Here is a 22,815-nt window from a genome sequence, read left to right as displayed (position 1 = left end):
CGTAGAAGAAAACCTGCGTGTAGAAAAATGATACATTTGCCTAGTTGTATGTCGCGCTCTCAGATAATCTACAGCTGCCTTCCAGTTCCAAAAATGTTCCTCGCATTCTATTTGAAGCCTCAGCATCACAGCTCCTTCCAGTTGAACGCGTCGCTCCATGCGAGCGCAGCCTTGTAGAGTGTCAACTCGTCCCAGTACTTGCCGACGAGCTGCATCCCGACGGGCAGGCGCAGTGTCTCGGGACCTTCTAGCGGGGAGATCATCCCGCACGGGATCGAAAGTGCAGGGTGGCCTGTGTTGTTGAACGGCTGGGTGTTGAACGTCTGAAACGACGCCGCGGCGAGGCATTTGGTCAGACGTTGGCGTTGGAGTACGGTAAAGTACTCACCAACCCGTTGTAGTCGCCAAAGTGCTCGAGCAGAGACGCGTCGCGCGGCTGGAGGACGGGATAAGTTCAACGGAGAAGGGAGGGAAGGTGGGTCAGTTTACTAGCATCACTTTCGCTACCCATGGCGTGGTGGGCATCACAAGAATGTCGACCTTCGCCAGCGCAGCATCGTATTCCAGTCTCAGCTTGCGGAAGAGGTTGTGTGTCTTCCCGTGCAACTGAGGGCCGTGCTCAGACACCCGCCAATGAGCAGCGGACATTGCTAGAACTGACCTGCGGGAAGTGTTCGTCGGCATACAATCCGTTTAGAAGGATATTTGCCGAAACAGGGAACAGCTGTGAATTTGAAAGAGTATCGGTGAAAGGGGCCCATAATCCAGGGTAATTGACAGACTTGCCTTGTTGAATTTCTCCTGAGACCAAGGCAGGAGTTTCTCGATGAAGTCAGTCAGGTACAGCTGTCTCGTCCCGCTCGCGCGCCCAAGCAGATTGTTAGACTGAGAGAATCTTCACCGACGCGATTCAGAACGCGGAGCATCACAACGCTAAGAAACGCTACACGCGCACCTCTGCACACGCCCAATCAAGGGAGCCTTGAGGTGCCCGGGCACGCTGACCTCGACGACCTCCGCGCCGAGCTCCCCAAACTTCTTCGCAGCGGACTCCACACACGCCAACAGGCGCGGGTCCATCGTCTGTATGAGCCCGCCCTCCCTCAATATCCCCACCCGCATCTTACGCGTTGCGCCGGGTTCCGCGATCCCTGCAGCCGTGGGTGCGCTGACGTCGAGCAGTGCGTGCGCACCGCGCGCCGCGGTGAGGAGCGCGGGGTAGTCAGGTACGTGCGCACAGGAGGGCGTGCCGGCGATCTGGCGATCGTCGATGCCATCGACGCCTGCGAGCGCGCGGAGGAGAAGCGCGTTGTCGAGGACGTCGCGCGACATCGGGCCCGTGTGGTCGAGGGAGACCTCGTTGGAGGCGATGCCCGTGTACGGCACGAGCCCGAAGGTCGGCTTTAGGCCCACAATGCCGACGTGTGCGGCGGGCTACGTGAAGAGAGTTCAGCGGGTGACGGAGGAAGAGGAAGAGGGGGAGGGCGTACGAGACGGATCGACCCGCCTTGGTCGCCGCCGATGGCAAGATCGGCTTCGCCGATAGCGAGGAGGACACCGCAGCCAGAACTGGATCCGGCTGACGAGCGCGTCTTGTCGTATGGGTTGCCGACTGGGCCGTGTCTGGAGGAATTGGAGATGGCATATGCGCAGACTAGAGTACATTCGTGAATTGCGAGTGCGTGAGCGATGAATGGCAAACGCACAATTCTCACAGGTTGCCTTTCCTGTGATCTGATGATGTGGTGAAAATCAATCCTAGGTGCAATTAGCGGTTAGGGAAGCGCACGATTCCTCCGGCCTCTAGGACGCGAGTGACTACTATTGCATCCGTAGTCGGAACCCAGTCAGTAAAGACGTCCGTGCCAAAGTAACATGGCACCCCTGCGAGACAGATGTTGTCCTATCGGGAATCTGATCAAGGGTTCATTCATCGCCGCTCCATACTGTCTGTATTTACCTTCAGTACAACACGCTTGCCTGAAAGAATACCGGCTGCAGCCTCGTCTTGGTTGTTGTTCTGCACGGTTACCTTCGTAGCCCACGCATTGTACGAGTTATCCTCCGGCGATGGCGCATGCATATCAATTCGAGGATACTTCGTTGTATCTGGCACGGGCATGAAGTCTAACAACACGGAAGTGTAACAGTGCTCAGATCGACATGCAAAAGACATAGCACACCGTCCATCTCTATAACCTGCTCCATGGCCTCCCGCGCACTGGCTAACATAGTAACAAACGCCGCCTCCTGGTCCTCGGGAACCTTGACCCCGATCTTCGCAGCTGTCTGCTGTAGGACATTCCTGTTAATCGGGGACTGGTCGACGTTCACGGTAGTCATCTCTGGGCACGTCTCTGGCAGGACGAAGGGCGATAGTCGCAGTGAGCTGGGGAACTGCGTTACGAAGCGAACAGAGGAAGGGCTGGGGAGCTGAAGGCACTCCGTATTTTTGGAGGAGAGATAACAGGAAGAAGCTGGTGGTCTGACATCTTATCGTGGGTTTCCCGGTCTTCCGCAGTGGGAGGAGCATATCATAGCAGCAGATAGCGTGCTGGGGTGAATAAAAAGGCTCCAGCGTTTGAGGTCCAGCGTGCCGTAATGCGTGTGCTTGGGATGCGCACACCGATGTAGACATGCAGCTGGGTAATTCCCAGTACCACAGCGATAGCTGCCCATATACCGACTGAAATCAGCAAAGATTCAATTAGGTCAGACATAGATCAACACTTGACGGTCGACGTCTACTTTAAATAATTTATGAGGTCCTGCGGGCGAAGCAGTACAGTTGAGAGCCACAGATCCAGGTAGGTAGAAACAAAGTGACGAGCGTCTGTTTCCTGCGTACATGTTTCCTCTTCGACGCAGTGTCGCTCAGGTTGCCGTCTTCAACCCAAAGGCCTACGCCTCAACCTTTGTCACACGAAATCCTCTCCCAGCAACTTTCCTGCGCGGCGGGACCTCCAAGGGCATATATCTCAACCGTGCTGATCTGCCAGAGGATCGGACTCAATGGGACCGCATTTTCTTGGGCATCATGGGCTCTCCTGACGCAGAGTACGGTCGCCAGCTGAATGGCATGGGTGGTGGCGTCTCCAGCCTGTCCAAGATCTGCGTTGTCGGGGCTCCCTCGGATGAGCAGAGGGCTCAGGGATTTGACGTAGAGTACACCTTCGTCCAGGTCGGCATACGCGACAGCGCGCTAGACTACTCCGGGAACTGCGGGAATCTCTCTAGCATGATCGGCGTCTTCGCCATCGACGAGGGTCTCTACCACCCTGCTGGTGCACATGCAGGGCCGACCGTGACGGTCCGCTCGTTCAACACAAACACGCGGAAGCGCATTGACACTACGTTCCCCGTGGCTGTTGCAGAGGATAGGAATTGCGTCCCCGTCCTGGATCTCGAACAGGTTTACATGGCGGGCGTGCCCGGGAAGGCATCCCAGATTACCTTGGACTTCATGTCTCCGGGCGGTGCGCGGACAGGGCATCTCCTGCCTTCGGGTGCGCCCATCGACACGTTCAGTGTTCGGGGAGAAAACAAGGACTTCGTGCCCATCGACATCTCCCTAGTGGACGCGACGAACCCCACTGTGTTTGTCCCAGAGGACAGCATAGCCAAGCTCTTCCCCTCTCTCCTGCTTCCGAATCTCGCAGACGCAGATTTCAACGCTGACTTGAAGCACACGATAGAGGAGATCCGGATGCGCGGGGCAGTGCGCATGGGACTCGACCCCACCGCGCAGGCGCAGCCGAAGATCTGCTTGCTGTCGCCGCCCGCGTACGACGACGTCGATGCCGCCGACATCGTCGTGCGCGCGTTCTCCATGGGCGTCCTCCACAAGGCTATCCCCATGACAGTCGGGCTCTGCCTCGGCGTCGCGGCGGGCGTCCGGAACACGTTGCCGTGGCAGATTGTCACCCAGGCCCGGAAGGCGCGCGGTGTGGATGATCCTGTAGGAGAGCTGGTCAGGATCAGGCATCCGGGGGGCATCGTGGATGTGGGCGCATCGTTTGGCGCAGACGGGCAAGTGCTGAGTGCGAAGGTGGTGAGGACTGGCCGGAGGCTGATGAAAGGCGTCGTGTGGTGGTGATTGTGCACCGCCGGAGTGAGGAATTTGGCCTCTTCCCTCCTTCCTGGGCAACGCACGCACGGTTTCGCAAGCGCGTCTACCACACCCCAATGATCTGGACATTTTCCTGCTCATTTTTTGGCTGCTGCCATGTCCAGGGATGCGACTCGTAAGTGTGTCGGGGTCTCATAATATCTGGGTGCCGATATGTGCACTAGGTACTATGCTACTTAGCGCAACACTTGCAGGTGTAACTGACGTTAATATACCAACAAAAAATCGGGAAGTCTGCCATTTCACGAACTCCTCTCTGGTTCGGACCGGCAGCTCATCGTATCCCACAATGTCGCGAGCATGTGGCACTGTCTCTCCTGATAGCCTTTCGTACTTCTTCAAGGCGGACTGCCCGCTCTCCATTCATATTGCTGCTGTAACTCTTGGCGAGTGCTTCTGCACTACTAGTAAAGTTAACTCCACCAGAAAAGAGTTCCGTTCGATCTGTAATAATATGGAGTGAAAAACTGAGGGAGTCAATCCCCGGAGGATAGTGATTGGCTCATTCCAAGTTGATCTTACTGTAGTATTTTTTGATGATAGGCTTCTGTGCCATTGATGAGATAGCCTTCAATCTTCCGAGGCGCTGACGTGTGCGCGGCCAATATTTTTTGCTTACCAAGAGCGGAATCGCGCGCTAAGAGGAATACGTCTGTTGCTGTCTCTTGACTGGACTCAGACTGCGACCACCGCTACCTCCACAGCACCTGCAGGTCGACGGGCCTAGGGACTGCCACAATCTTGGGATAGGTCAGGATTGTCGTGACGCCAGGCAAGTTCGTCATATTCTGATCGATCTTATGCCTTACATATGAGTTCTGATAGGTTCTCTAACGGTTTCTGTAATCGTATTGTATGAATTTCCTCGGAAGCCTCAGAGCGACAACGTTACCGTCTTCATTATCATGTAGTCGACGACTACTGTCCTATCCCGAGCCTGGTCCCTCGAGACTCGTCCTACAGCTGGCCTCTGGCAAGAGTGCACGACCTCGCGTGCCCCCACGACGTTCGTTTTATTCATCTACCGTGACCGATTGTGCCTCTACGCAACCTCTCCGGTATCCTAGATGGATCAACGGCAAGCTGAACGGGGCGCGAGATCATAGCCCTGCCCCTACACACTCGGAGCAGTCGCAGACTGTCCAGCTCGATGGTTCACAGGACGAGCAGGCCCCGGTGGACTCTGCGCCGCCTGCTTCCTCATCTTCCTCGGGATCATCATCATCTTCGGGAGATAACCCAGATGACTCGGACCCGCCGCCCTCGACTCCGCCAGAGTCGCCGTCACAGCCGCAGACGTCCATCTCGAAGCAGTCTGTGCCTGAAGTATACCCTCAGGTCCTTGCGCTCCCCATAGCCCGCCGTCCACTCTTTCCTGGTTTCTACAAGGCTGTCGTCGTGCGCAACCCCGCGGTCGTCGCCGCCATCAAGGAGATGATGCGCCGTGGGCAGCCGTACCTCGGCGCGTTCCTCCTCAAGGACGAGCACACGGATAGCGACGTCATTACGGACATTTCGTCGGTTCACCCGGTCGGCGTGTTCGCGCAGATCACGAGTGTGTTTACCGCGAGCGGAACCAGGGAGGACGATAAGGAGGAAGGCCTTACCGCGGTGCTGTACCCCCATCGGAGGATTCGGATAACGGAACTTGTGAAAGCTGGAGGCGCGAAGGTCGAGCCCACAGAGGAGTCGTTACCGACGCCTCCTCCCGAACCAATCGCTCCGGGTACGTGGCCAATCTACGCGTGGCAGACGACCGGCTGATCTTTCCTCAGCACCGATACAGACCTCGTTCCTGCAGAATTACAACATCTCCGTTGTCAATGTTGAGAACCTCGTAACACAGCCCTACAACAAGGACGACCAGTACATCCGCGCGTTCATGTCCGAGATCGTGTCTGTGTTCAAGGACATTGCACAGCTCAACCCGCTCTTCCGCGATCAGATTACCAACTTCTCGATAAACCAAGTCGCCTCGAATGTATTCGATGAGCCGGACAAGCTTGCGGATTTCGCCGCGGCCGTCTCGACGGGCGATGTGAATGAGTTGCAGGATGTTCTTGAGAGCCTCGTCGTCGCAGACCGGCTGCAGAAGGCGCTGCTCGTCCTGAAGAAGGAACTGATCAACGCTCAGCTACAAAGCAAGCTCGCGCGTGACGTGGACAGCAAGATCGCTAAGCGCCAGCGCGAGTACTACCTCATGGAGCAGCTCAAAGGCATCAAGAAGGAGCTGGGTATGGAGTCTGACGGTAAGGACAAGCTGATCGAGAAGTTCAAGGAGCGTGCTGCGACCCTGAAGATGCCCGAGCTCGTCCGCAAGGTGTTCGATGAGGAGCTCAGCAAGTTGATGGGGTTGGAGCCCTCTGCGTCTGAGGCAAATGTCACTCGGAATTACCTGGAGTGGCTTACGCAGGCGTGTCTCTTCAAAATAAGTTGTTTGTTTGATTCTCACATCAGTGTTATCCTTAGATTCCTTGGGGTCAGCATTCTGAAGAGAACTACTCTATCACGCACGCACAGAAAGTCCTGGACGAAGATCATTATGGCATGAAGGACGTCAAGGACCGCATCCTGGAGTTCCTCGCGGTCGGCAAGCTCAGAGGAACGGTCGAGGGCAAGATCATCTGTCTTGCGGGCCCGCCCGGTGTCGGTAAAACCTCTGTCGGTAAATCTATTGCTCGCGCACTCAACCGCCAATTCTTCCGCTTCTCTGTGGGTGGCTTGACCGACGTTGCGGAGATCAAAGGTCACAGGCGTACTTATGTTGGGTGAGTCGTTTCTCCACTCATCCGTGCGGCTTGATGTTGACCATGATATACAACAGTGCGTTGCCAGGTAAGATTATACAGGCACTCAAGAGAGTCGGCACGGAGAACCCATTAGTGCTCATCGACGAGATCGACAAGATTGGACGTGGTATCAATGGAGATCCCGCAAGCGCATTACTGGAAATGCTTGATCCCGAGCAGAATTCCGCGTTCTTGGATCACTAGTACGTCGCATGAATTGACACTGCCTCTGCAACCTTCTGACGCTTATCGCAGTATGGATGTCCCGGTTGACTTGTCACGTGTTCTATTCGTCTGCACCGGTGCGTATTTGTCCATGTCGGGCGATAGATCTGGCTTTCTGACTTGTTCAAAAATCCAGCCAATGTCCTCGACACGATTCCTGCCCCCTTGCTGGACCGTATGGAGGTCCTGGAGCTTAGCGGATACGTTTCAGAGGAAAAGTCCGTCATCGCGGATAAGTACCTGGGTCCCCAGGCGAAGGAAGCTTCCGGTCTCAAGGACGCGGACGTCATGATCGATCCTGCGACCGTCGACATGCTCATCAAGTACTACTGCCGTGAGAGTGGTGTGCGGAGCCTGAAGAAGTTCATTGAGAAGGTACGGTTGCAATCCTACCGTCACCCATGTAATTGTAGTGTTCCTAACGTGGAATTCGTCAGATCTACCGCAAGGCTGCGTTAAAACTCGTCCAAGACTTGGGTGAAGAAGTGTTCCCAGAGTCGGTCGCCACTAGCGCCATGGACCACGATATCGAGGCAAAGACTGTTGAGAAGCAGGATGCACCTCAAAATGAGCCGGCCGCATCGGAAACAACCGTGCTCCTGACAGACGAGGATCAAAGTGCGGAACGCAAGGTCACCACAGTGGTGCGCAAGCCGCTGAAGGTCCCCGACTCCGTGCACGTTCGCATCACTCCAGAGAACCTCAAGGATTATGTGGGACCCCCGATATACCACAAGGACAGGATGTACGTCAAGCCTCCACCACCCGGCGTGAGCACCGGCCTTGGCTACTTGGGCAATGGTTCCGGCGCAGTGATGCCTATCGAGGCTATGGTAAGTAAAAAGGCTCACTGCGCCGTCGCGGAGGGACTGATGTTTGCCTCGAATAGACTATGCCAGGAAAGGGACAGTTGCAGCTGACCGGAAAGCTTGGCGAAGTGATTAGAGAAAGCGCCCAGATCGCGATGAGCTGGGTAAAAAGCCACGCATATGAGCTGGGTATTACGGCGTCTCCCGATGAGCAGTTCCTAGTCGAGCGAGATATCCATGTCCATATGCCTGAAGGTAGCATCGGCAAGGAAGGTCCCAGCGCAGGCACTGCCATCCTGTCGGCGTTCGTGTCTCTGTTCACAAAGACAAAGATCAATCCTGATATTGGCGAGTAGCTCGCGCTATAATCGTAGTGCAAGGATTGCTGACACGAATTATTAGCTATGACGGGGGAGATCTCCCTTGTCGGACAGGTGCTGCCAGTGGGCGGGCTGAAGGAGAAAATCCTTGCGGCGCATCGCGCGGGCATCAAGACCATTATCGCGCCCGAGGCAAACCGGCCAGACATCGAGGAGAACGTTCCCGAGAGCGTGAAGACGGGCATTCGGTTCGTGTACGTTGAGGACGTGCGCGAGGTGCTGCAGGAGGTGTTCCGCGGAGAGCCCATCGCGGAGCGGTGGAAGGATACGCTATCGCTGTCATGATCTGGTATATTCCTACGCATAATTTGCTGTGTCGATAATCGTTATATCTTTGCCATATAGAGCACCGTGACGTCCCTTCTATCCAACACTACTACAGTACTCTGTATTTTAACATCCCACAATCCAGCTCAGAGCATGTGTATCAACACCATGGACACGTTCTCATGAAGGATTCCATTAATGATGCTGAAACCAGCCCCCCTTCGCTACCTGCAAGAGGGGGATCTAGACTGCAATACGCAATATGTTGGAATTTGTTCCCCCGCTTCATGCATGCTAGCTCGTCACCGTTGCTCGCGACTTCGCGTATACCGTCCATCCATTCTGGGCACACATGTATATCGACGCGTCCAAATTTGAGACCTACTTAGTTTGTTGGGGGCTTCGTGAGTCGTTGGGTTTCGTCACTACGCTGGCGACGGGCCGTGCGGACCGTATAGGTATTACTTGTCGCCTCCAACTTCTCTTGAACTCTCAACTCCAAGAGGTGTTGGCGAACAACGCCACACCTCTGTGACACTGACCACATATTTTCGACCATTCGAATCTCCATGTGGCGGCATGCATTGGTGCAGCGGCATTTCCAAGATTCTGCTGAATTCGGGCCTCGGGCTGTGCGACATGCATCTGTCATGCGGTAACGCTCCAACAACACCCGTGAGTACAATCACTCGGTATCTAATACTATGTATTCAGGCACTCACCCATATTCTCAAGGTGGTCTTGCTTCCAGCAGATCATCGTGCTCCTTCCGCAATTCTGGCGACGTGTCCATATCTACTCACCCCCTGGAGCCCTTGCGTAATCAGATATTCGAGGCCTGAACAACATTCACCGTGCACCGGGACAACGCGACTTAGTGCGACTTGTTTGTATTCGAGACTCTTCAACGCGCACACGTGACCGCTGATAGCATGTGTCGCCATACCCCCTTCTGCTTGCGCCAGTATTCGAACGCAAAGTATCTTCATCTATAAAGAGGTGAGTAGGCGTGCTCTAAGAACCCAAGGCGCTATCTGACAATGGCTCCCATTGCTACAGACGAAAATTCGAAGCTCGACGGTTCTGCCAGAGTGTCCGCACTGAAGGACGCGGTGAAGGTCGTCAATCCTTTCTACTCTCCTTCCGTGGGCGATGATGGCGACGACAAGTACGAGTTCGCTCAATACAAGGTTCGTGACGCGCTCGCTTACTGAGCGCTTTCTGGATGGTTCACTGACATTCTTGGTTAGCCCCGTTTCCCCGAAATTAAATGGGCGCCTCTCGGAGAGATAGCCGTGACCGAGCGTGGCTTGCTCGCAGACAAATCGAAGAAGAACCTTTTTTCAGCTGCAACCAAGGTGCAGAACTTGACGCCAGCCATTGGGACCGAGATCGAGGGCATCGATCTCAGACAACTGACAAGCACGCAGAAGGATGAACTGTGGGTCCTACTTCTAGTTAAGACCTCCCAATGTTACTGATAACTCATGCTTTCATCGTAGTGCCTTGCTCGTCGCCGAACGCGGTGTCGTCTGTACGTGAATCCTCTATAACGATGGTGCCTGTGCTGACTGCTCGTGGCAGTCCTGCGGGACCAAGAGTTTAGCATTCACGAGCAGCTAGAGCTCGCTCGTCATTTCGGCCCTCTTCACAAGCATGCTACCACGCCTATTCCTAGGGAGCCTGGTCTGGAGGAGGTTCATGGTGAGTCATATTCCGAAATTTCCGAGAATCCAGTACGATTCTAACTGTTCTCCCTAGTCGTCTACAATGACGCCACCCGCCGCCCAGACTCGAGCACCTTCTCCAAGCTGGAACTCTGGCACTCGGATGTCTCTTACGAAGCTCAACCTCCCAGCACCACTTCCCTCAAGGTGATCAGCGGTCCAGAGTACGGCGGTGACACGCTTTGGAGCTCTGGGTAAGTGCACATATTGAGTGCACAACTAACACATACCGACCCCCTATCAGCTACGCCCTTTACTCGTACTTCAGCCCTGCTTTCCAGAAGTACCTTGAGTCGCTGTCGGCGGTCCACAGCGGGGTTGCACAGGCGGAGGGGAACCGGGCTGCTGGGCTTCCGGTTCGCCGCGAGCCTGTGGAATCGATCCACCCGGTCGTCCGTGTGCATCCTACCACAGGCTGGAAGTCCATCTACGTGAACCCCGGTACGCAATCTCATCTCATGACACTATCGTGATCTCATCGTCATCGGCGATTCCTCCAGGTTTCACACGTCGCATCGTGGGCCTTCCCAAGGCGGAGAGCGACGCTATCCTTAACCTTCTCTTCCATCAGATAAGGTGAGCGCCATCGAGCCCTGCCTGTCTTTTATACTCTGACGCACCTGCGCAGCGAGAACCCCGATTTCCAGGTGCGCTTCCATTGGAGGCCGAATTCGATTGCCATCTGGGACAACAGAGTGAGTCGCCGTGCCCTCCTGATACACGTAACTCTCGCAGTGCTGATCCCTTCCCCGCGACGATGGACAGGTTGTTACGCACTCGGCAACGTTCGACTTCTGGCCGCAGCGGAGGCATGCGCTGCGTGCGACCCCGCACGGCGAGCATCCCATCTCCGTGGACGCGTACGAGGGGGATGGCAAAGTAGCGAAAGACAGGCAGGTGGAGATCTGGGCTGAGCAGGGCATCTCCCGCGTGGAGAACGCGAACCCGACTAAGCCTCGAGGATACAGTGACTGAGCGATTCGCAGATGCATGCGTCCGCAGCGAGGCAGTCTCCCGACGCATGGATCATGCCTGATCTTCCTCGTTGCTTTAGATCGATCATCGTCGATCCTGTCATCTGTCACGACTTCATCCAGAGACCGGCGAGATAAGATCGTGCGGATGTTCGCAAACTTGTACTTGTGTAAATGTGGTGTAGAAAAATGAAAGGGGATGTATTAGTGACAGCGTGGAAAGTATGTACTCAGAAGCGCACAGTTAATCGCGGACTCAATAGAACGGTCAATACCATAGGGAACATTGTGAGATAAAGATCAAGAGGCAGGATGACACGGGCACATCCGAAGAGAAAGCGCGGAACAAACGCGGAATACACATGCGGAAGGCATTCGAGAAGGGGACATAAGACGGAAGTTGACTTTGTACGCTCCGCTGTCACTGAGGTGAACCGCGTGCGTGAGAGGGGGTATGCGACGTCCTCATGTACGACTGATGGTCAGAGCTGTAACCCGACCGCCCAGCGTTAGAAGAGGAGGATGTCATCCATGGCGGAGGTGGAACACCACCGGTCTCATGGTGGGTGGCCGGAGGGGGCGGTGGAGGCATCATCTGATGAGACCCAGAGCCTGCGGACGGTGGACCTGAACTTACCGGCATCAGCTGGTAAGGCGTAACGGGGTGTGAATGCTGGGAAGTATGGCCAGGATGGTGCGGGGGGTGCTGTTTCTGCTGCTCATAAGTAGTAGGTATGAGCCCTGGGCTCGGATGATCCCCTTCAGCCCCTCTAGCCGAAGCAGTGGACGCGCGCAGGGTCTGCATATCGATAGGCGCCAACCTGCCATCTGCCCCCTTGTCCCGTTTTCTCATGAGCTTCGCGTAATCTAGAGATGACAGCGTCAGAAAGCAATCCAAAAAAGTTATCAAACAACGTACGCAGTCCGCATGCATTACACAATGTCCTAGCCCCATCAGGGCCACGTCTCCATTCTGGTGTTTCACGGATGTTACACGAGTGGCACTTTCCTGGAGGAGTCGCACGCTGTCCACGACGTCAGCCATGGGCGTACGACCAGGCATGAAGAGTACGTACACTTCGTTTCCTGTACTTGCTTTTGGGCTGCCCAGGCACATTGCCGCCAGTACTCGTCGCACGCTTGCTGCGAATGATTTCCATGTCTTGCTCAGCAGTGGAGGGCATGTTGTCACCAGGTTGAGTGAATTGCTGACATGAGCAATATTTAGTATTCGCGAATCGCGTCAGTAAGTAACGGTCGACTTACTTCAGCGTAATTAACCGGAACAGGACTATCTTCCCGAGACATATCCTCCCAAGGTCTTTTGGGAGGACGAGATTGTTCTTCTGGCACACTGAAGGGTGGAGCATTCTCTTTAGGCATGCCTTCCCCAAGCTCGCTCAAGCGACGAAGATCCTCGAGAAGACGAACGACAGTGCTGGCATGATGTGTCATCTCTTGCAATTCGGGCGGGGATGGTTGGGCGTTGGGAATGTTGGACTGAAGCTGGGCTGGGAGACATCGTGTCAGCACCGCGCCAAACAGCGACCAGTAGGTTCTCACCATAACGACTAGCAAAGGTGTAAAGGACATTGCAATGTCTGAGAATCTAGATGTCGTAGTTGGTGATGATTGCACGAAGAATGACTGACACAAAGAACATACCTCCGAGATTGTTCCTTGACGTGCAGACACCTTCTCATTGTCAACGGGAGTGGAGACACTGCTTCGCGTCTCAACATTGGCTGGCACCAATGCGGTAGTCCTGGGAAAACCAGTATACTGATGCGCCTGCTGAGGTGGCGGCTGGTGCTGCTGCCAGTTGTCAGGTGGAAGAGGAGGCGGATACGAATTTGTAGGAGGACTCTGATGAACAGGGGCAGGCTGTGGCGGCGGCGGCACCTGATAATGCCGTTGGGACATATGCGGAGGATAACTCCCGTAGCCAGGTGGGTGAGAGTACCCAGGAGGCTGATGGACACTTTCGTGCGACGGTGGAACAGAGACCGGAGGCCCTTGCTGATAGGATGGTGGCGGCGGCTGAGACGCATACGGTACATGCTGTGAATACGTACTCTGACCACACAATCATAAGAGCATGATGCAGGTTAGACAAAAGGCCGCATCATACAAGGCGCCCACTCACGGGAGAAGCGCTGCTTACGTGTACACGCCCAGGAGAGGCGTTCACAACCGATCCTGAGCGAGGACGCTTGCCTGATTGCTGAGACGACGCTTCGCGCCCAGATCCTGACCCAGAACTCAGTCCGTTCATACCCTGCCCCGGTTGGGGAGGCATAGGTGTCATGTACGCCGCATCCGTTTTTTGGTATTGATGAGATTTGGGGCTCTGTGGCGGAGCCATGCTCGTCTGATGCTGAGCAGGAGCTCCTGAGCTAGAGGAATTCGAGCGACTCCACGAAGAAGAATCATGGCGGGAAGGACGCTGATGTTCGCTTTGTTGCCCAGACCCATTGGGTGGAGCGGAGCCGTCTTGGCTCGGAGGAGGGCGATACTGGAAGTTCAAGTCCTTGAGAGAAGGCAAACGAAACTCGTTCATATTGCTGGGAGGCGGTGGCGGGAGTGAATACGAGTGTGATGGTTGGTGCGCAGAGGCCATTACAGACGAAGAGGTCTCAAGGCGGCCAAAGAAGTAAGCGCAGAGGTTGAAGACGTCGCTACGGGGTCTTTGTACGATGCACCAGATCTGGCATTATTGTGAATCGGGAAAAGGTTTGCAAGACAAAAAGATCAAATGAAGATGAGCGCACCACGGCTAGATTCTATCAGCACAGACCGTGCACACAAGAGCAGAACAATACTCGTTTAATGCGGGAGGAGAAGGCAGGTCGTTGGCAACGGCGAGGGCGAGCAGCGTTGGGGACGGACAAGGAAGAGGAAGGAAACAAGGCCGAGAGGCTCCAACGGGAGATCATCAACAATCTGAGCGGAGTTCAATTATTCGAACGCCGACGGAATCGGGAACCAGGGGCCGACTCTCGGAGACTGCCTGTTCCTCTGCCTCCTTCCTGCAGCGTCGATCGCCCCTCGACGCTCCCGTCCAGCATCACATAAGATATGCATGTTTTCGCTATGGCTCTGCACGCAAACTTTGGGCAGCATGTTGAGATTCAGGATTGTGGTTGAGATCCATCACCAATCTTGAGAACCGGCAGCCGGGAATCTCTCGAGCCCGATGCTAGATCCATCCCTGTACGTAAATCCATCGCGGCACGGTGAATCTGCGGCTCGGCGCCGCTCTCTCCCTCGCGACCTAGATGTCATCTTTAAAGTTCTCTCTCTCTCTGTCGCCCTGCTCTTCCAGTGCACGTTACACTCTGACTCTGAACGCTGTAAGCAGACACTGTGCACACTGCTTTGCTCGCAGTAGTGATGGTCTCGCTCTGACGCGACTGATCATCACCTGATGACTTCGAATCTGCGGTTGGCGGCCGATATGCCTTTGGTAAGATCCGATGACTTTATATGTAAGACTTCGATCTGGATATAGATCGGTGCACTTGTTTCACGCCGATAAGACAAAATAGCCAGGAAATGGAGATGCAGTATAAGTGACATAGACCCCGTCTGGTCCTAAAAAGCCAGCCAAGCACTCCAAAAAAAGAGAGGAGAATGACCGAATTTTATCAGTGGCCACGATTGGCAAGCTCTGACACAAAAACATTTGTTCACCGACACTTGCCCGAAACCGGAGCGCGTAGGGTATCGGAGGTCATACAAGCACCTCGTTTTGAGCTGTTTAAACGTATTCACTCCTTGTCACCGCCGATAGGACCTAAATTGTTTAGTCCCAGTTCGCCGTTGGCGATCCCGGGCGCGCAGTAGACCTGAGTCAGACAGACAACAATTGATGAGAAGATGAGGCAGTGGTAGATTGACAGGTACTTCAATCCTACTGACGGTAACGTTGACGGAGGTTTCCACTTTTGTCTTGCCTTGAATTTCAGAAACCAAGAGATGCCGAATGCTTTAATTTCGGATTGCCGCTGTCAAACTTATTCCTTGCCACAACTTTCGCACGCTGCAAATTCATACCATCAGGGGTAGCTAGGGTGCCGAGAAGATAGAGTCAGTGTGGAGTGGGCGGGCTGCTATCTGTCCTAGACCTGTCCTTCAAATATTCACCTCCATCTGGGAACATGAATTACACAGCAGAGGAGATGTATCCGCGTGGAAAGAACGGCGATGTCGATGGAATCGACTCATCGAAGATGCGAACGGTGACAGTAGCAGATGCGTGCGCTGGTGAGATCTGATTGCTGCTCCAAACCAAACCGGAGTTACATCCCCCTGTCTGAAACGTCTCGATCTGGTCTAGACGAAACTTTATCTGCTTCGCCGCGATGGTCCCGCAGTTGACTTGTTGACTCGACGCTTGTGCTTGTAGAGGAGACTTCTACATAGCGGTTGGTAGACTGTCTGAACCTCTCAGTTGCTGCACCAAGTTACCGGGATGGAATAGAAGGCTGATATAATTATCGAAATTACATAATTCCGGAGGATCGCGGGGGATGAAACACTGTTATGCCCGCCGAGGCCGCTCCGGAGCCTCCGTTGTGTCTGGAGTTCGACGGCCATGTCCCAAAACAGCTCTTCTTCGCATCTTCGTCGCCTCATGCAACTCCAAGGGCGAAGCTCACCTTCAAGCCAAGTCGCGGTGGCGACATACTAATGTCTTCACTGCAGTACCGTCCTGTCCTTTTTTCAGCCGCTTCATGTTGCATCTTTTCCATATGTTTGGAGAGCCTTTCGTGATAGCACATTAGCGAGATCGCCTGGCCCTTCACACAACCTTTCAACTCATTCCCGAGCCATTTGCGTGGGTATCCAAAGCGGTTAGCAGTTGCAACTGTAAGCACTTCGTTTGATTCTGTCACGAAACTGAATATCTATACAATACGTTTACGCGCATCGTTTCAGCCGCTTTAGTTTCTATGTTCTCAAATTAGTACGCAATATACTGGCGAGCGAATGTCTCGGAAATGCATATGCCGTGAACTTCACCACCCAGGTCCTGCGTATCTCACCCTTGGAAACAGAATTTGCGACGTGACATTGAGAACAGCTGCAATGCAGGCGGTGTGGATATTTGTGTAGAATGGAATGTCAGCTTTCATCCCTCTGGAGCAAGCTTGCTTCGTGTAAGTTCTTCGAATGCCTCATGGTGCAGGCATGCACAGTTACTCCAATCGTTGCAGGAATCATTGAAAGACATACATCATATATCATTCAGGCAGCATACTAACGCTCTCAGGAGGGGTGTTTTACATATCGGTAAGGTGCCCTTTGCACCTGCACTGCTGGAAACACTGACTTATTTGCTCTGCACCAGTCACGGCACCGCGGAATCTACGGAGCGCGTGCCTTGATACAAAAAGCGGAATGGATCACCATATCTGCAGGCTTCATTGGTGCGCATGCCTGCTACGCGCTGTATGTGTCTAATATAGTTCCACTTAGCACGAATTGGAGGTCATGGAACACGACCTTGCCTTATCAAGTCATTGAGCGGGTATCTGGGTCATGCACCTTCGGGACATCTAAATGTGCTTTACGTTGCCCTTACCTGCTGTTCCTCAGTTGCTCCGGAGATGATGGATAGGTGAACTTCTTACTGAATGCTGCCCAAAATCCAAACACTGATCAACGGTGCGGAACACATTTAAATTTAGCTGGTTCGGTGCTTGTTACTGTCAGGCCTTGGTTCTACTCGTACCTGTACTGCATTCTATGGGTACCGCCCTCAGAAACATGTCTTCCACGCGCTTCGTCGAGCAAGTTCAAGTTTCTGTTCATGGTAGGTGAGTGCCATCGATCGGAACGAGATCCCGACTCTTCTGATCAGATGTAGTCATATGGTCCCTCCGCGCGCGTTTCCTGGTGCAAACTTGGAATCGCACTAGAGTGTTCCCGATGATACCCCGGCGTGAGTTGCAACTTAAAAGCAGTCTCACGTTGACGAATACTTACAGCACACCCGTTCTCCACCCTAGCCCTGTACAAGGATGTCGCAGACCGTGAAAGTCGAGTTCCAGGCGAAGAACATGCCGTTCCGCAGGCTGGGGCCTAGCGGTTTGCGCGTGCCTTTGTTCTCGCTCGGCGGATGTAAGTGCAACGTTTGACATACGGCGAGAATGTGCGTGCTCACCGCGCTCGTCAGGGCTCACGTTGGGTGGGTCCGTCACTGGTGACCCCGTCAGGGTGTGTCCCAGCGTGTTCGGCCCATTCTAGAGTTTACTGACGTTGAGCAACGATTAAGGAAATCATCAAGACCGCTTTCGATAATGGTATCAACATGTTCGATACTGCTGAGGGCTATGCTGGCGGTAAATCCGAGATTGAGATGTGAGGGCTGGTTCTGGTTCACTGTTCATCTGTCGCTCACGTTTGTTTGATGCAGGGGACGAGTGATCAAGGAGCTTGGTCTCCGGCGGACTGACCTAGTCATCACGACCAAGCTCTTCTGGGGTACCCATGGCTCGCCGAATGACACTGGTTTGTCCAGGAAACAGTAGGTCCAAACAAGGAGATGCTTACAGAATTGACGCACCGTGCTGGCATAGCATCATCGAGGGCACGAAGGAGTGTCTCGAGCGTCTTCAACTTGATTACGTTGATGTGCTCTTCGCCCATCGCCCCGATGTCTCAGGTAAGACTGGTGTCACTCCCGTTCATGCTAAGACTCGACTGGTTGGAAAGTGCCAATGGAGGAGGTCGTTCGAGCCTTCAACTTCGTCATCGAGAAGGGATGGGTGAGTAGGGACTTCGCGATGCGAGGCTTACGGTACAGATTCTGACCCCTTTGCAGGCGTTCTACTGGGCGACTTCCGAGTGGACAGCTCAGCAGATTGAGGAGGCGCACCGTACGTTGCCCCATGCTTACGCCCAAACATCTTCTTGACTTCTTGGACTGTCTACAGTTGTTGCTGAGAAGCTCAACCTCATTGCACCCATTGCCGAGCAATGCAAGCATCAGTGCGTGATTTTCATATCGACATTCGCGGAGCGCTCATGAACTTCTCGAACATCAGCATGCTCCACCGCGAGCGTCCAGAGAGCGAGTACGAGTAAGTGGCCACGCTCGGCTGTTGGTGAAACCCTAAAAACTGATCTTGTGCTAGCCCTCTGTACCGGAAATACGGTTTGGGCACGACCGTCTTCTCGGCACTTGCTGGCGGTATCCTTACTGGCAAGGTAAGTATCCGCAGTCTTCTGATTATTAGTGTTTAAGTGACATACATCCGAATAGTACAACAACGGCGTCCCCGGAGATTCACGCCTGGCAGTAGAGAAGGAGAAACAGTTCCAGGACACCGCGGCGCAGCTCCGCACACCCGAGGGTCTGGCTATGATCGCAAAGATCAAGACGCTGTCTGAGTTCGCCGAGAATGGTCAGTGTTCACTTGGCGCAAACTGTCGTCAGGAACTTGATCCCGGTTTTGCTAGAACTGGGCTGCACGGTCTCGCATCTTGCTCTGGCATGGGTAGCCAAAAATCCGAACACCTCAACTGTCATCCTCGGTGCTTCGAAGCCGGAACAGGTCCTAGATAACCTGAAGGCTCTGGAGGTCCTCCCGAAGCTGACTCCCGAGGTATTGGAGAAGATCGAGAGTATCATCCAGACGAAACCTGCCCCTGCGGTATGTGTCTTCTCTTTGAATTTGGCGCAGTGTGAATAGCTGACCACGTTTCTACATAGCCGACATTCGGACGCCCACCTTTGGACAAGTTCGGTCGGCTGTAGCTGAAGGGCCAAGTGGTGGACCAACTAACCGGTAGCATGCAATAGAATTGTAACATATTTGTGTAAATTCTGAATGATGCAGAATTGCACCCATGGCATTATGCGCCCGGAATTGTACCGTATCTTCTGAGCAGATTACGCCTGGTGCTGCAGGACTTGCCATCGCGTTCTGCCATGAGGGGAGCATGAGGGAAAGGAACTCGCTGTGCCACATCAAGCGCCCAACGAAGGTTCAACATGCATCCCTTGCATTGCCTGCTACGCTCACGCGCTCACCAGCCCCTTCTCCTCAACTTACCTGAACTTGGCATACAAGCCATCTTGCGATGAATACAAATGGGATCTCGAAGGACCCTGAGGTGCCGTGTTGTGTTTTTGTCTGCGAGGTCTCGTTGAAATTGACACCATAGTAGATCCCGCAGGCTCCTTCGTCCGCCACATCTGAAACTCACGAAGAAGCGTGGGAGGACGTTCAAGATTTGAACTATGTTCGCCCTGCGCTGAGGCCCGCACGCGGCGGCAACCCCCGTCGACGAAGAGCTGGGTACAAGACAACCCTCGTCGCGCAGACTGCACCATCTCGCAAGGCAGCGACGTTAAGACCTCTGCATCAGGACGCAGCGGAGCCACCAGTAATCGACCAGCACCAGGTGCGGCGCGCCCTGAGGGTCGTGGCAGCGTTCACAATCCGATATGTGGGCGACGTCCTAACCACCGCCGTGCGCCTCTTGCGTAAACCACTGGGAATCCTCCTTTTTATCTGGATTCTTGGTGTTCTCTTCACCACACTGAATCATACATTCCGCACCGTCTTCTCCCCATTCTGCATTATCCCGGGTATATCTCGTTCCGCTCTGTGCATCACACCACAGCCCAATGGCGGGAAGAAGCAACATTCAGTTGATTTCGGGAGGTTGATGGACGTGCAGGGTTCTACCTTTGAGCAACTGCTTGATGACTCTGTGGACAGCTCAGGCTTGAGTCTCGAGATCAAGAAAGCCGAAATAGCCACAAGCGACCTAATCGTGGTAGTTCGCGCAAGTAATCTGAAAAGCAAGGAATTATTGGCGGATACCTTGGCTGAATTTCACGAGACGGGTAAGAAGGCTGGCCGAGGCTTGCAGACATTCGCAGCCAAGACGGCAGGTGCAGTAGACAAGTATGTTTGGCCAGACTCTTGGTTTAGTGATTCTGCCATCACGTCTTCAGCATCATGGCCGTTAATGACTTCGCTATGCGACAAATTGAGGCGGCTAATGTCAAACCTTCGGCCTTGAGCATTGTGTGGCCCTTCTCCTCCCGTCCCCAAACTAAGGAAGTGGTTCTGCGGACATTCCGTGCAGCTATGGATGTTCTTGCGACCAATATGCAGCGACTGATCATCGAGGCTGAGGCGAACCTGCTGAACTTAGACAGACTCGAAGAAATTCTCGTCACACTGCATGACATCGTCCATCGAGAGGACGCGTCTATCTCATCTGCACACAGCGAACTCTTGTCCGAGCTCTGGACCAAGTTGGGCGGGAATAAGCGCGAAGTTCGCAGCCAGCGGCAGCATCTCATGCTTCTGCGGAACCTCACTGCTTACCGGAGTCGTGCGCTCGCTCATGTCGTAGGTGCCTTGCAGACCCTGCAGGCTATGAGTGCCGACTTGGAAGACCTGAGAGAGAGAGTCGCTGCACCAGAGCTCATGGGAGAGCATATTCCCCTGGAGGTGCACATGAAGAGCATTGGGAGCGGTATCGAGAGGTTGAAGGAAGGGAAGATGAAGGCAAAGGAACGGCAGGTGCAGGTTTTGCGCGGTATCTTGGGCACGGAGGATCTCGTGGACTGATGAACCTGACGTGGCGTTTGGATATGTGCGTCGTACTTTCTTGAATAGGTTTGTTGTCCTGCATTGCTTTTGACACGTCCGCTTCGTCCCCTTATTTACATGGGTTTTCCCAGTGGCTTGAGCCTTCTAAAGGCGGTTGGCCTCAGTTGATTACTGTCAACCCTTCGTTCCCTGTCCCGTTGCTGTAGCTGTTAGATTGTCAGTGTACTTACGGAAGATCTATTTATGACAGGTGCCATATGCTAGCCAATGACTTGCACAGGAAACCTCGATGAGGATGGCGTGCGCATGTGGATTGTGAGGTTTGCAGTATACATGGGAGACTGATGGTGCCTGACTAGGAACGAGGGCTCGCGGTCAACAGCAGTATTGTCGGTGCCGCGGCATTCAGATCCCGATGGATTCAAAGATCCCATCCCTTCAAGTTCTTAGACTTCTAGAGTCGTCCAAACTTACATACGTGTACAGTTGTTTTCTCTGTCGGTGAGTGCTCTGTCCGATTAGACACATACTATAGGAGTCCGGAAAGGAAATGCGCTGACTGCAGCAATTAATGAACTAGCACTTTCACTCCTGAGCCTCCTCCTCAAACGCACCTGAAGCTATTGCTCTACATGTGTGTCAGGACTGATATGCACATGGTGATAAGGCGTGGAGATACTCACGTCGCCTCACGGAGGCCGCATCTGACTCGCGTGTCTTCTCAACACCCGGGTGAGCTCTTCGTATCCTCATGCTACGGTAGGTGTAGGCTGACTAATAGATACAGTACCTCTTACGCGTGCGAGTACGATTGGTCCCCGTCCTACCGCAAGTGCCACACCAGTACCATGTGGTACACTCATCCTGGTTCCCTCAGAGGTGTGTTTCGGTGCGTCAACGTCGCCCTCAGTGTTCGGGGCCGTCCACACGCCGATGCTCTCGTCATTGTGCCAGCGCACAGTCCCGCGAGTGTCAAGGAGTTACGGCCCTGAGAGAATGTAAGACCCTTAACTCGGGGCTCTAGTGCAGTATCTATGCTTGATTGCAACTTGTGGAGACGTTACTGATTGCCTCAGTATCGTTAGCTCATCCGGCCATGGGGCTTCGTCTGGTCGTCCTCATTGTATCATATCAGATGGTAGTATACTTCTCTGACCTGACGCATATGAACAGGGTTACTTGTCCTATTCAAAGGCCAAGCCAACCCTGTTCATGTCCATACACAGTTCCCCACTATGGTTTACCTGACCCATGACCATTACGGACACTGTACGTTCTCGCGTACGTGACCCCTCCAAATTAATCACAGATCAATCAGGTTCTTCCTCACCTCAGTGACGACATGGTCTCCCACCGGTGAGACTTCTAGCTCGACAGAGCATCCCTATCCCAGAGGTGTGGGTAAGTTATGGTGAGATTCCAGCACTGGCTGAGATACGTTGGTCTTTACTTGTGACCATCTTTCGATTATCCTTAGATGCCAATACTCCTCTGCTGTCTCGGCTTGTCCCAGAATGTTTCCCTCACATGCGCCCTCCACCTCAGCGCTCAGCTCTCAGTCCTATCCTCGCAACTCAGAACTTATCTTCTTATCCCGTTCGACCAATTTCCACATTTCCGGGGAGCCATCTTCGTCCACTCGTTAGTTTGACCCTCACGCAACCTTCCTTACGAGCGTTATTCGCCATGGATCAACCTGACAGACCCCTTCTTTTCTTTAGTTTCGTTTAGTTTTTTCAGAAACCAAGCGTCTGATATACAGCAGGACCCCGGTGAGCAGCGAGTCGACGATCGGAACAACGTCCTTCAAAACAGTCCTACATCATGCTGTATGTCGCGGCGATTTGCGTGATGCGCGCAAAATCTTAGTCAAACTACGACACACGCGTGCCCTCAGCCAACGCGGATTGCACCCCGAGTAGATTTCCTCGTGG

At 53.9% G+C, this 22,815-nt stretch overlaps 7 protein-coding genes across 7 annotated transcripts; 5 read left to right on the top strand and 2 right to left on the bottom strand.

The window, feature by feature from the left end:
- Positions 1 to 125: 125 nt before the first annotated feature.
- SCP_1201330 (Glutamyl-tRNA amidotransferase subunit A) lies at positions 126 to 2,343 on the bottom strand (the record flags this gene model as incomplete). The annotated part of the gene is made up of 11 exons (XM_027763020.1): positions 126 to 323; positions 389 to 436; positions 490 to 606; positions 662 to 724; positions 787 to 895; positions 956 to 1,434; positions 1,491 to 1,654; positions 1,707 to 1,734; positions 1,790 to 1,903; positions 1,961 to 2,127; positions 2,184 to 2,343. 11 exons carry the CDS (start codon positions 2,341 to 2,343, stop codon positions 126 to 128), a joined length of 1,647 nt encoding a protein of 548 aa, XP_027618821.1.
- A 505-nt stretch (positions 2,344 to 2,848) lies between these two features.
- SCP_1201320 (Aconitate-delta-isomerase 1) lies at positions 2,849 to 4,096 on the top strand (the record flags this gene model as incomplete). Its single annotated transcript, XM_027763019.1, has 1 exon — positions 2,849 to 4,096. The coding sequence occupies one exon, from the start codon at positions 2,849 to 2,851 to the stop codon at positions 4,094 to 4,096; it is 1,248 nt and encodes a 415-aa protein (XP_027618820.1).
- An 888-nt stretch (positions 4,097 to 4,984) lies between these two features.
- Positions 4,985 to 8,617, top strand: SCP_1201310 (Lon protease homolog, mitochondrial; the record flags this gene model as incomplete). The annotated part of the gene is made up of 9 exons (XM_027763018.1): positions 4,985 to 5,855; positions 5,905 to 6,542; positions 6,599 to 6,897; positions 6,954 to 7,121; positions 7,174 to 7,220; positions 7,280 to 7,518; positions 7,581 to 7,976; positions 8,033 to 8,300; positions 8,355 to 8,617. The coding sequence occupies 9 exons, from the start codon at positions 4,985 to 4,987 to the stop codon at positions 8,615 to 8,617; spliced, it is 3,189 nt and encodes a 1,062-aa protein (XP_027618819.1).
- A 621-nt stretch (positions 8,618 to 9,238) lies between these two features.
- On the top strand, positions 9,239 to 11,301 carry SCP_1201300 (Putative alpha-ketoglutarate-dependent sulfonate; the record flags this gene model as incomplete). The annotated part of the gene is made up of 11 exons (XM_027763017.1): positions 9,239 to 9,274; positions 9,335 to 9,485; positions 9,659 to 9,789; positions 9,850 to 10,040; positions 10,102 to 10,133; positions 10,184 to 10,303; positions 10,361 to 10,520; positions 10,571 to 10,767; positions 10,827 to 10,902; positions 10,955 to 11,021; positions 11,092 to 11,301. 11 exons carry the CDS (start codon positions 9,239 to 9,241, stop codon positions 11,299 to 11,301), a joined length of 1,371 nt encoding a protein of 456 aa, XP_027618818.1.
- Positions 11,302 to 11,721: 420 nt separating this feature from the next.
- SCP_1201290 (hypothetical protein) lies at positions 11,722 to 13,920 on the bottom strand (the record flags this gene model as incomplete). Its single annotated transcript, XM_027763016.1, has 7 exons — positions 11,722 to 12,167; positions 12,220 to 12,325; positions 12,377 to 12,508; positions 12,567 to 12,811; positions 12,864 to 12,909; positions 12,966 to 13,376; positions 13,447 to 13,920. 7 exons carry the CDS (start codon positions 13,918 to 13,920, stop codon positions 11,722 to 11,724), a joined length of 1,860 nt encoding a protein of 619 aa, XP_027618817.1.
- A 2,499-nt stretch (positions 13,921 to 16,419) lies between these two features.
- On the top strand, positions 16,420 to 19,065 carry SCP_1201280 (Putative voltage-gated potassium channel subunit; the record flags this gene model as incomplete). Its single annotated transcript, XM_027763015.1, has 20 exons — positions 16,420 to 16,462; positions 16,555 to 16,595; positions 16,654 to 16,732; positions 16,782 to 16,923; positions 16,994 to 17,118; positions 17,173 to 17,247; positions 17,315 to 17,318; positions 17,380 to 17,426; positions 17,482 to 17,522; positions 17,581 to 17,666; positions 17,722 to 17,832; positions 17,885 to 17,970; positions 18,021 to 18,073; positions 18,130 to 18,184; positions 18,242 to 18,296; positions 18,353 to 18,388; positions 18,443 to 18,515; positions 18,571 to 18,712; positions 18,768 to 18,961; positions 19,021 to 19,065. The coding sequence occupies 20 exons, from the start codon at positions 16,420 to 16,422 to the stop codon at positions 19,063 to 19,065; spliced, it is 1,533 nt and encodes a 510-aa protein (XP_027618816.1).
- A 326-nt stretch (positions 19,066 to 19,391) lies between these two features.
- SCP_1201270 (hypothetical protein) lies at positions 19,392 to 20,899 on the top strand (the record flags this gene model as incomplete). Its single annotated transcript, XM_027763014.1, has 3 exons — positions 19,392 to 19,424; positions 19,479 to 20,224; positions 20,275 to 20,899. 3 exons carry the CDS (start codon positions 19,392 to 19,394, stop codon positions 20,897 to 20,899), a joined length of 1,404 nt encoding a protein of 467 aa, XP_027618815.1.
- Between the last annotated feature and the right edge of the window lie 1,916 nt (positions 20,900 to 22,815).

This window comes from Sparassis crispa, assembly GCF_003851025.1.
Source record: "Sparassis crispa DNA, contig_000010F, whole genome shotgun sequence".
In the NCBI taxonomy this organism is placed as follows: domain Eukaryota; kingdom Fungi; phylum Basidiomycota; class Agaricomycetes; order Polyporales; family Sparassidaceae; genus Sparassis; species Sparassis crispa.
The sequence above is the reverse complement of the archived record's forward strand: the minus strand, read 5'-3'. Positions and strand labels throughout refer to the sequence as shown.